The sequence below is a fragment of the Sapajus apella genome, unplaced genomic scaffold (assembly GCF_009761245.1).
Source record: "Sapajus apella isolate SASKATOON/1434 unplaced genomic scaffold, GSC_monkey_1.0 scaffold575, whole genome shotgun sequence".
Lineage (NCBI taxonomy): Eukaryota > Metazoa > Chordata > Mammalia > Primates > Cebidae > Sapajus > Sapajus apella.
In genome coordinates, this window is record NW_022437501.1 from 8,120 (window position 1) to 19,984 (window position 11,865).

The 11,865-nt window shown below is 56.4% G+C and overlaps 1 protein-coding gene across 2 annotated transcripts; it reads left to right on the forward strand.

Annotated features, from left to right (window-relative positions):
- Window positions 1-297: 297 nt before the first annotated feature.
- Window positions 298-8,254, forward strand: ABO (ABO, alpha 1-3-N-acetylgalactosaminyltransferase and alpha 1-3-galactosyltransferase). 2 transcript variants are annotated; one of them, XM_032272428.1, is made up of 6 exons: window positions 298-1,017; window positions 1,688-1,744; window positions 3,204-3,251; window positions 4,612-4,647; window positions 5,194-5,328; window positions 7,477-8,254. In XM_032272428.1, the coding sequence occupies exons 1-6, from the start codon at window positions 977-979 to the stop codon at window positions 8,165-8,167; spliced, it is 1,008 nt and encodes a 335-aa protein (XP_032128319.1). In that variant the 5' UTR covers window positions 298-976; the 3' UTR covers window positions 8,168-8,254. The 2 variants fall into 2 exon arrangements, with proteins under 2 accessions (XP_032128319.1, XP_032128320.1); XM_032272429.1 differs by lacking the exon at window positions 3,204-3,251.
- Window positions 8,255-11,865: the final 3,611 nt, after the last annotated feature.

Below are 11,865 nucleotides of genomic sequence, written 5' to 3' on the forward strand. Positions count from 1 at the left end.
GGTTTTTTTTTTTTTTGAGAGAAGGTCTTGCTCTGTCACCCAGGCTGGAGTGCAGTGGTGCATTCGTGACTCACTGCAGCCTTGACCTCCTAGGCTCAAGTGATCCTTCCACCTCAGCCTCCTGGGACCATGGGGGTGCGCCACAATGCCCAGCTAATTTTTTTTTTTTAATTTGATAGAAATGAGTTCTCACTATGTTGCCCAGGCCAGTCTAGGGCTCCTGGCTTCAAGCAGTTCTCCTGGCTTAGCCTCTGAAGTGCTGGGATCACAGGCATGAGCCCCCAGACCTGTCCTGAAAATACTTTCCTGCACTGTACTCACCTGTCATTGGCCTTTGGTTGACCATGGGTCACTGAAACTCCGGCAAGGGAAGGCGTGGATGAGGGGGAACTAAGCACGTGACTTCAACATACATAAAAATCACCTTAAAAGAAACACCACCGATTGTTTCCAGGGCATGGGCGTCTGAGAGGGCAGGGAGACACCGGGGAAGGGTGGTGGCTCCTCTCCGTGGCAGGAACTGGTCTGGCCTCCTGGCTCAGCCTGGGCATGAGGCAGTCCTGGCCTCCCCCAGTGGGTTCGACAGTGACCTTGAGGTGTTCATTTCAGTGTGGTTCCTTTCGGTCTCCCATGGGAAGAGGGTGCTGAGTAGAAGGAAGTCATTAGGAAGCCGGGGTGACGCTCAGAGTCTGTGGGAGCAGTCGGGCTGATGAGCTGGGCGGAGCAGACCGCCTCCCTGTTCTCTGAGCGGGAGGAGGGCCGGGTCTGGACTGGGTTTGCAGACGCTCAGGTGGGGCTCAGAGCTTCCCCTGTGGGGCAGAGGCACCGCCTTGGCAGATGAAGGCCCCTTGCAGGGTCTGGTGCCTGAATCACAGACAGGACACGGAAAGTGGGGCAGGTGAGAGAAGGAGGGTGAGTGATGTGATTTTTCCCCTCCTGTTTTCCAGGAAAACCAAAATGCTACGCACCTCTACCTATGATCCTTTTCTTAACAATGCTTGTCTTGGTCTTGTTTGGGTAAGACACATTTGCCCATCGGTGCTGGCCCGGTTTGGGGAGAAGTGGCCACAGCAGCTAATCAGACCCATGGGGACCCCCTCAGCCCCCCAAGCATCACAGTGGCCATCAGGGTCCTAAGGACAGTTGTTGCTCACGTCGGGCTGTGTGAGGTGTTTTTACTTGCTCCCTTATTTAAGCCTCACCGGGCAATGGGCTCCTCACTCTCCCATTTAAATTTTTCATAAGTGGGGAGTCTGGGGCTGGGAGAGCGAGCCCCTTGCCCACAGTTGCGTGGCTGGGGCTGGGGAAGGCAAGTCTGGGTCCCGAGCGGTTAGCCGCTTCCAGACACAGAGGGTCCCAGAACCACAGAGTGGGGCATCTGTGGACATGTCCTGGAAATGCTCCCTGAGGTGGCCTCGGGGGCTGCACTGACCAAGGCACGGGGGACCTTCTGCAGGTGCTCATACATGAGCAGTATCCCCAGGGACCCCCTCCTGCCCACCTCCTGGTGCGGTATGTGGTGAGGCACCTGGGCTTTGCTGAGAAGGTTTCCTGCCGCCTGGAGGCCTTGCAGCTCTTCGGGGACTCCTGTGCTCATGGCTGGCCCCAGCATGTGCAGTTTGGAGGAAGGGATCCACAGGCAGTCTTGGTTCTGTGTCCTGAACCTTGGCACACTTCCTTCCTGCAGTTACCGGGTCCTAAGCCCCAGAAGCCTAATGCCAGGAAGGCTGGAACTGGAGGCCCGGTGAGTGAGGAGAAGGGCAGGCGGACCATCTGTGCTGGCCGGGGTGCTGGCTGTGGGCTGGGGTCCCGCTCTGGGAACTCCCCCTGCCCCTCCCGGGCACACACATGGGTGGGCCTGGGCCCCCTCTCCATCCTATGCCCAGTGTAGATGTGGCCAGCTCTGTGGCCTTGAAGGGTCACCTGACACGTCTGCCTCCACATCTCTGGAGTCAGCCTTGACCTTCTGACCTCCAGTCCCCGACTCCAGGCTTACCCAGAGTTCGCACACATGGTCTCTGCTCCCTGCCCACACCCCTCCTCCTGAGTCGCCTTCCACCTGCCATCCTCAACTCTCCCTTTGCCCTCAGCCCTACACTGGGTTCCCAAGTCCCGCCAGCCCTGCTGTTCAGCAGCTCACACGCCCGGCGGCCTCTCTGCCTTCGCAGCCCTGCTCCATCGGTCCGGTGGGGCTGCCTCATCTCTGCAACAGCCTCAGGCTTGTCTCCCCGTCCCCATCAGCCCTGTCCCCCGTGTCCTCACAGTGCTGGAGTGGTCTTTCCAGAACAGAAGGTAGGAGGCTCTCCATGGTCTGACCCTGCCTGCCTGACCTCCCCAGCCTCATCTCTCCCAACTCTGCCTTGCCCTCTGTGCTTCAGAGTGGCCTGTGGCTCGTCCACGTGCCGTGCGGTCCTGACTCCGGGCCTGTGTCCGTGCTGTGCCCCCTGCCGTGTCTGCTAATTCCCACTCGTGTCAGTGACCCCTGGCTGCAGAGCACAGCCCCATCCATGGAAAACGATCAGCCACTGATCGCCTCTGTCCCTGGGCTTCCTGGCGTGCACGGGGCTCACCTGGCTGGTTCACTTTGGGGCCGTAAGCAGTTGTGGGCAGATGGTGGGTGGCTGGGGTCACTGCAAGGACATCCCTGCATCTCTGGCAGTTGATGCTGCCTCTCAGCTGAGACACCTACCCAGGGCCTCTCCCCGGGGCCTGGGCTCCTGCTCAGCTTTGTGTGGAAGTTCCAAGACCAATATCCCAAGAAAGAAGATACAGAAGCCGGATGGCCTTCTAGGGCTGGCTTCAGAAGTCACCCAGTGTCACTTCTGCCACATGTTCTTTCTTAGAAACAGGAATATCAGACCCCATCTCTTAATGGGAGGGGCCTCGGGGTTTGCAGACTTGTTCTGGAACTCCACTCCGCCCAGCCTTGGCTTCGACGTGTGTGGTGAACCTGTGAGCTGCGAGACCCCCCAAACGCAGGCCTCAGACAGCAGCGTTGGCCTTCCAGAGTCTGGCACACGGGCCCACGCCAGGCCCATCAGCACAGGGATAGCTGTTCTGGGACTGTTCCTGGTGGACACTGCTCCGCGCTCCAGGCTGACGCTGTGTCCCTTCCACTGGGACCCTCTGCTGGCTCCCATGCACTTGTGCCCTCAGTCCCTGCTGCTGGAATAAACTTCATCTCCTGTGTTCTCATTCTGCAGCATGGCTGTTAGGGAACCGGGCGGTCTGCAGAGTGTCGCATTGCCAAGGTACAATGTCTTCCTTCAGTGGCTCCCATGTCACAGAATTGTCCTGCAGCCGGGTACCTGTGTGTGTGTGGGCAGACGCATGTGGGAGCAGCTCCTCTCTCCTCCTGTGGCTTGGAGGGAGGAGGCCGCTCCCTAGCCAGTCTCTGCTCTGACTCCGCCCTCGTCCTGCAGCCACTCCGAGAGTGCCATGCGGCCAAGACTTCAGTTCTCACCAGCTGCCTGTCATTGGCCTTGAAAGAGGAGGACCAGCTGGTCTGCTCTTCTGGGCCTCGGGGGCTGTTTCCCAGGATGTGGGCCTTTATCAGTGCTGAGACTGCGGGAGTCTAGGCAACCAAGGCCAAGTTGCCCACACTGCTTTTGATTATTTTTTTTAATTGTGGTCAAATACACTTAACATAAAATTTGCTAACTGGATCATCGGTAAGTGGTCAGTGGTCAGGGGTGCTCTGTCCATGCACGTTACTGTGCAGCCATCACAAGGACTCTTTTCATCTTACACAACTGAAGCTCTGTCGCCTTGAAATAGCCACTGCGCTGTCCCCTCCCTCAGCTCTTGGCACTCACCATTCCGTGGCTGTGGCTCTGAGTCTGACCTCTACAACCACCTTTTATGAGTGGAATCAGTGGTAGCTGTCTTTTTTGACAGGCTTAATTCACTGAGCGCGATGTCCTCACAGTCCACCCAGGCTGTAGCAAGTGTCAGAATTTCCTTCTACTGTCAGCTGATTCCCTGCTTTTAAAGGCCATCATAGGACATTCAAATTGTGGTCATTACTGACAATTTCAATGGCCCTGGCTCATGTCTCCTAGGCCTCTCCAGTACTTCAGGTGGGGACATCACTGTGGCCCGCACGTCCCACAGTCTGTGTGTGGCACCTGACAGTGCTTTGTGTCACTGTCAGGGCAGGTTTTACTCCCTGACTTCTCAGAGAGGAAGCCGGGCTGTGGACGCCACCAGCCCACAAGGAGGCCCAGCAGGCTTCGGGCCCAGGTGGGGCATCTGCACGTCTCAGGCCCTTTCCCTGGGAATGACCAGAGACAGGAGCCACACACGCAGTCTCCTCTCTGCGCACAGTGAATTAAGGCAGGACCCCTACATCCCTCCCAGCCTTAAGTTAAGTGGAAAGCAATGGGCCTGCGGTCACTTCGGTCCTCTCCCCAGTCTACAAGTGCTGGATCGGAGACAGCTTCGGCTCTGCCCCAGGGTCCTGGGGTTGTAGGCTGACACAGCCCAGAGCAGCCACAGCGATTCCAGCCTGGGAGGGCGGCCTTGGCGGGAGGGTGTGTGCCCCCCGCCTACATGCATCCCACGCTTCCCATGCAAGCTCCAAACTCACAGCACGGCGCTTTGTGCTTGCAGGATGGTCTACCCCCAGCCACAGACGCTGACACCATGGTGAGTAAGTTACTGAAACTGCACGCAGCTCCAGGGGCTGTTCCGAGGGCATTAGAGGGCGGTTTCCCTGACGGAAATCTCAGCTGGGGCTGCTTCGCCGTTCTCTCCTCTCAGGTGCCCCTGACATCTGAATTCGGAGGCCCACATGGCTGTTCTCACTCCCTTTGCTTTCTCTGACTTGGTCTCTTGTTTTCTAGCTCTTTGTTCACCAAAGCCCCTGCAGAGGCCTGTTAGGTACCTCCTCCCTGGGGAGGGGGGCTGGGGGAGGGTGTCGGTGGGGGGATTCCTGTCTCTTTGCCAGCAAAGCTCAGCTCCCTCTGTAGTCCGGCAGATCCAATGTTGAGGGAGGGTTGGGAATGGCTGGCCCAGTTGGAGCCTGCATTTGCCTCTGGTTGGTTTTGGGGGAATGGTGGCTGCCTCTGGAAGGGTGGTCAGAGGTGGCAGAAGCTGAGTGGGGTTTCCAGGTGGGGACGGCCGTGTGCCAGAGGCACGTATGGGCGGCACCCTGCCAGCTCCCTGCTACCGCACACCTCTTGCCATCTGCAGTAGGAAAGACGTCCTTGTGGTGACCCCTTGGTTGGCTCCCATCGTCTGGGAGGGCACCTTCAACACCGACATCCTCAATGAGCAGTTCAGGCTCCGGAACACCACCATCGGGTTAACTGTGTTTGCCATCAAGAAGTAAGTCAGTGAGGGGGCCGAGGGCAGAGACCGGGCTATGGGGAATGACCGGGAACATCAAGGTCTCTCTTTGTGTTCAGGACAGAGTGGGGTGGCAGCCAGCCTTGTCCTCCCAGAGGGTAGATGGGAAAGGCCATTCACACAGCATCTTACTGAGCTCACGTGGGCTCCCTGGGGGTAAAACTGAGCTCCTTGTCCAGAGGCTGCGTCTCACCCAGGGATGGCGGCTCCTGCTGCCCCCTCCTCTCTGTACCTGTGGCTGGCCCTCCTGCTGAGCCACCACCTCCATACAAGGCTCCAGGTGGACTCTGCTCACTGATCAGAGATGGCAGGAGGGGGACACCTGTTTACTGTCCTTGGACCCTAGAAAGAGGATGCTGGCAGAGCCGTGGTCACTGTGTCCTCAGATGAGGTGAAGCAGGCAAGGCAGTTGGCCCCAGACCTCAAGGGAAGCAGCTAACCCATAATGCCCTTGGACTCTGGGCCAGGCCAGCTTCACGGGGAGCTAGGGAGGTGAACGCAGACACGGACTTGACCTCTCAGCACCCATGGGCAGAGGGGCCAGTGACAGTGACTCCTTCTGGGACTTCTGTGGGGAACAGATGGAAGGCATGTAAGCGGCATCTACACTTGGAAGGAGGAGCATCCTTCCATGCAGCGTGCAGCCTGCAGGACAGCCCTGTGGCCTTCACAATCCCCTTTACCAATTCAGATGTGGGAGAGGTGTGGCCACAAACCCTGAATCCAAAGGTAGAGCTTCTAGACCCAGGTCAGGTGTCTCCCTAACCATAAAACGTTTTCTCCAACTGCCACAGATGGCCGGTCCCTCCTTGAGGTCCCCCAGGGCCATGTGCCATCACCATGGGATATAGGCTTTCCCATCATTCAGCACGTGTGCCATGACCCCGAGGCCCTGAGTTTACGGAGCAGGCACCGCGGCTGCTTTGCCATACCCAGCTCATTGGCAAACCACTCACAAGGGGAGTATAGGCCCTACGGATACCTGGGGACACACATGCCCCAGGGGGAAGCGAACCCAGCAAGGCACCCAGGTATGGGAGTCAGGCCACTGGGGTGGTGTGGCCCGATATGCAGGGACTGAGAAGGGCATGGGGATAGCCAGATAATTCACACTCCAGTTCCTAGGGACAAAGGGCTGGGGAGTTGCCCCTTGGGGCTATGTCAGGGCACCACCTCGCTGCTGTGGGCTGGCTGGCTGTGTCCTCTCTGAATCCTGAGGTGGTCCCCACATCCCCAGTGCCTGTGGGGAGAAGCAGCCCTACAGAGCTGAGCCTTGAGCCCACAGCCACATTGGGCCTGGACTTGCACCCCAGGGCCTGACTGCCATGCCTGGGCTCCCCACCGGGCTCGCTGGCTCCCTGGGACATGGGTGTCCCCCAGGTATCTGTAGGGCCCTTGTGAATGGTTTGCCAATGAGCCAGATGGAGCAAAGCAGCCACGGTGCCTGCTCCACAAACCTGGGGACTCAGGGGGCACAGCACACTCGCTGAATGGTGGTAGATGCCCCCCCCATGATGGTGGCAAACGGCCCTGAGGGACCTGAGGGAGGGGCCGGCCATCTGAGGCAGTTGGAAAAAAATGTCCTGAGGTGGGGGGACACCTGACCTGGGTCTAGAGGTTCTACCTTTGGACTCGGGGTTTGTGGCCTCAACAAACCTTCACCCCTATTCTTTCTGGGGTCCCCTTTTTGCCTTGCCCCACTTGGTAGGCCTGGCTCCTGATCCAGTGGCGGAGTCCAGGAATGACCTACTCCTAGGAATATGTGCAGTTCAAGCCTGGGAGGGAGGAAGCTCTAGGGTGCAGAGGCGGGTGTGTGGGGCCCCAAGCGCAGCTTCTAATGAGGGGCACATGGCTGGCCCAGGCATAAGAGGGGCAGCTGTCTGGTGGCTCAGGCCAGGCCTAGGACAAGTGAGCCGGCACTAGCCTGCGGCCTGCTACGAACCTCCAGCCGCCTGTCCTGGGAAGATGAAGTGAGTCGCGGTCTCGCTCAGGACAGGGCAGGAGAACATGGTGCATCTGCTCCTCTGAGCCTTCCCATGGCCGCTGGTGGGAGCGCGCAGGGCAGACCTCCTGCAGCCCAAGGACGCGGGCCGGCGGCTCCCCAGGCCCTGTCCCCCTGCCTTGCAGATACGTGGCCTTCGTGAAGCTGTTCCTGGAGACGGCGGAGAAGCACTTCATGGTGGGCCACCGGGTCCACTACTACGTCTTCACCGACCAGGCGTCCGCGGTGCCGCACGTGGCGCTGGGGGCCGGCCGGCAGCTGTCGGTGCTGGAGGTGCGCGCCTACGAGCGCTGGCAGGACGTGTCCATGCGCCGCATGGAGATGATCAGCGACTTCTGCGAGCGGCGCTTCCTCCGCGAGGTGGATTACCTGGTGTGCGCCGACGTGGACATGAAGTTCAGCGACCACGTGGGCGTGGAGATCCTGTCCCCGCTGTTCGGCACCCTGCATCCCGGCTTCTACGGAAGCAGCCGGGAGGCCTTCACCTACGAGCGCCGGCCCCAGTCCCAGGCCTACATCCCCAAGGACGAGGGCGATTTCTACTACCTAGGCGGGTTCTTCGGGGAGTCGGTGCAAGAGGTGCAGCGGCTCACCAGGGCCTGCCACCAGGCCATGATGATCGACCAGGCCAACGGCATCGAGGCCGTGTGGCACGATGAGAGCCACCTGAACAAGTACCTGCTGCGCCACAAACCCACCAAGGTGCTGTCCCCCGAGTACCTGTGGGACCAACAGCTGCTGGGCTGGCCCCCCATCCTGAAGAAGCTGAGGTTTGTGGCGGTGCCCAAGAACCACCAGGCAGTCCGGAACCCATGAGCAGGTGGGCTCTGGGAGGGCTGCGGCATCCCCATCTGCCTCCCACCCTTGGTTTTAGAAGAACGGGTAAAGTCCACTTTTTTTTTCCGTCCTGTTGACAGCAATTGCAGCCTAGGCCCTGCCCCCACCTCAAATCACACCCACGCCCCGCCTCCACAGAGACACACCATTACATACACAGACATACACACACACAAAGACATACACAGAAAAACATACCTGCAGACACACAGATGCATAGATGCACCAACACATACAATGATGTACAGAAATATAAACAGACAGACATGCACAGAGACACACGGAGACACATGCAAACACAGAGAAAGACATACAGCAGTCACACAGACACACAGACCACATAGACACACAGACATGCATACACACACAGATACACAGGCATGCACACACAGACACACACAGAGACACAGACACACAGACATACACAGAAAGACACACACAGACAGACAGATACAAAGACACACACAGACACAGATACAAAGACACAGAAACACATCAATATAGACACACAAAAATGCACAGAGACACATGGGGACACACATGCAAAAATGCAGAGAAAGACAAACATATAGAAATGCACACACAGCCCAAATGCCCATCGATGATAGACTGCACAGGGAAAATGTGGCACATATACACCATGGAATATTATGCAGCCATCAAAAACAATGAGTTCGTGTCCTTTGTAGGGACATGGATGAACCTGGAAACCATCATTCTCAGCAAACTGACACAAGAGCAGAAAATCAAACACCGCATGTTCTCATTCATAGGCGGGTGTTGAACAATGAGAACACATGGACACAGGGAGGGGAGCACCACACACTGGGGTCTGTTGGGGGGAAATAGGGGAGGGACAGTGGGGGGTGGGGAGTTGGGGAGAGATAGCATGGGGAGAAATGCCAGATATAGGTGAAGGGGAGGAAGGCAGCAAATCACACTGCCATGTGTGTACCTAAGCAACTATCTTGCATGTTCATCAAATGTACCCCAAAACCTTAAATGCAATAAAATAAAAATAAAGAGGAAAAAAAAAAAGAAATGCACACACAGACACATAGACACACAGACATGCATACACAGATACACAGACGTGCACACACACAGACAGCCGTGCAGACATGCGTACAAACAAAGATGCATGCACACGGACTTAGGCAGCCTGAATTCAGGGCCTGGGGCATAAGTTCCTGGAGGGGCTGCCACCTTCAGCCCCCATGGTGAGCTCCTGGGGCACCTTCCGCTTAGACAGGGTATCATGGAGGAGGTCTCTTCTGGAGCCTGGAGGGAGGCGAGGACAGTCCCAGGAGGGCTCCCTCCTCTCAGAGCTCCTGCACTGCCCCACCCTGCTCCTCCCTGAGTTCCCCCACCCCCAGCCTCTCAGGAGATGCTCCAGCCAGACCCTGAGAGTCATCTGTGACCCCTCTGAGGCTATCTCAGACTGCTCACAACCCTGCCGGCTCTGCCTTCCCCTGCCATTTTCAATCGACCTGCACTTTTTCCAACCCAGTCCCAGCCAGCATCATTTTGCCTGGATGGTGGAATTGCCTCCCTTGGCCCCGTTTCTGCACTGGACCCCCTAGTTCACACTCCCCTCAGCAGCCACTGGGATCCTGTTAATTCCCTGTGGAGTTGCTCCTCTGATGGGAACCCTAGGAGCCCATGTACCACCTGGAGTCACAGTGTTTCCCGTGGCCCCATGGGCCAGCCTCCCACCTCCTACAGTTTGGGGGGCTTTTTAAGGAAAAGGACAAAAATTTAGTTACAAACATGAATACATAGAATGGTAAAGGCAGGGCCGGGCGTGGTGGCTCATGCCTGTAATCCCAGCACTTTGGGAAGTCAAGGCAGGAAGATCATGAGGTCAAAAGATCAAAACCATCCTGGCCAACATGGTGAAACCCTGTCTGTACTAAAAATACAAAAGTTAGCTGGCCATGGTGGTGTGCACCTGCAGTTCCAGCTACTCGGGAGACTGAGGCAGGAGAATCACTTGAACACTGGAGGCGGAGGTTGAAGTGAGCCGAGATCGCATCACTGCACTCCAGCCTAGCAACAGAGTGAGACTCCGTCTCGGGTGGGAAGGTGGGGGGAAGAATGGAAAATAGAGTTGCACGCTCTCCCTCCCACTAGTGATCATATAATGAAAATGTTCAGAAGAGACGGTGGTGATGGCTGTGCTGAATTGTGACTAAAAATCACATAATTGTACACCTGGTAGGGATGAAAATGGTGAATTTTGTATCATGGGATTTTTTTTTTATATGAAAAATACAAGTAAAAATTAGGTATGGCCAGGTGCGGTGGCTCATGCCTGTAATCTCAGCACTTTGGGAGGAGGCAGGAGGATCTCCTGGACACAGGAGTTTGAGACCTGCACGTGGGGCGCCAGCTTTTTCTCCAGTCCCTGGCATACTCCTGCACCAGGCCTTGCCATCATCTCTGCCCAGAGGCCCTTCCCCAGATCGCACACACTTCCACAGGTCTGTGCTCATGTGGCCCTGTCACAGAGTTCTCCGGCCAGCCCCCGGCAGATGGGACCAGCAGCCCTGCCCCATGCTGCTGCCTTGGGTATGCTTTGTCTTTTAGCATAGCATTTAAAACATTTTTTATTTTGAAATCATGATAGATTCACAAGAAGTTGAATGAAGAGTATGGGCCAGGCATGGTAGCTCACACCTCGGCCCCAGTGCCTCGGGAAGCCAAGGCAGGAGGACCGCTTGAGCCCAGGAGTTTGAGACCAGCCTGGGCAACACAGGGAGCCTCCACCTCTACAAAAAGTAGAAGGATTAGCTGAGTGTGCTGGCACGTGCCTTTTGTCCCAGCTACTTCGAAGGCTGAGGTGGGAGGATCCCTTGGGCCTGGGAGTCTGCGGTTCCAGAGAGCTCTGATTGCACCACTGCACAGCCTGGATGACAGAGCAAGAGCTTGTCTCTAAAAACAATAAAAAAGGAATAAGAAGGAAAGAGCATAGAGAATGGTCCCATGTTCCCTTCACCCACTTTCTCCATTCATCGCCTCTTACTTCACAATAGCACCCTATGAACATCTGGAAATTAACACCAGCCCAGTGCATACAGTTCTGCGCCATCTTGTCCCAAGCATGGAAATCTGTGACCACCACCCCGACAGGATACAGGACTGTCCGCACAGAGAGCTCCCAGTGCCGTACCATTAGTCATGCCTGTCCTCAGGCTCACCACCTATCCTCCATCTCTGGTTCGTCATTTTTAGAATGTTCACGGGGCCATTTGGTACGGGGCCTTCTGTAGTGTGTGCTTCTCAGTCCCAGCTCTTCTGTGTTGCTGACTAGCGAGCCACGATCTTGGTTGTCTGTGGCCCACAGTGTGTGCCTGTCCACCTGTTGAAGGACACCGTGTTCCGGCACAACCTCCACTCAATACCGTGTTGGTTTCAGCCTGGACAGTTATGCAAGGAAGATGAAACACATCCAGATGAGAAAGGAAGAAGTAAAACCATCTTCGTTTGCAGATGACATGATGTTATATGTAGAAATCTAGGAAAAAACCCTTTTCCACGTCATATACGTTGAGTAAAGAAAAACCAGCCCAAATGGATGAGTTGATGGATATCAACTCGTGACTAGGTAAATGAGTCGTGGTCTATCTATATCATGGAATAGGATTTAATTGTTCAAACAAATGAGATGTTGATAC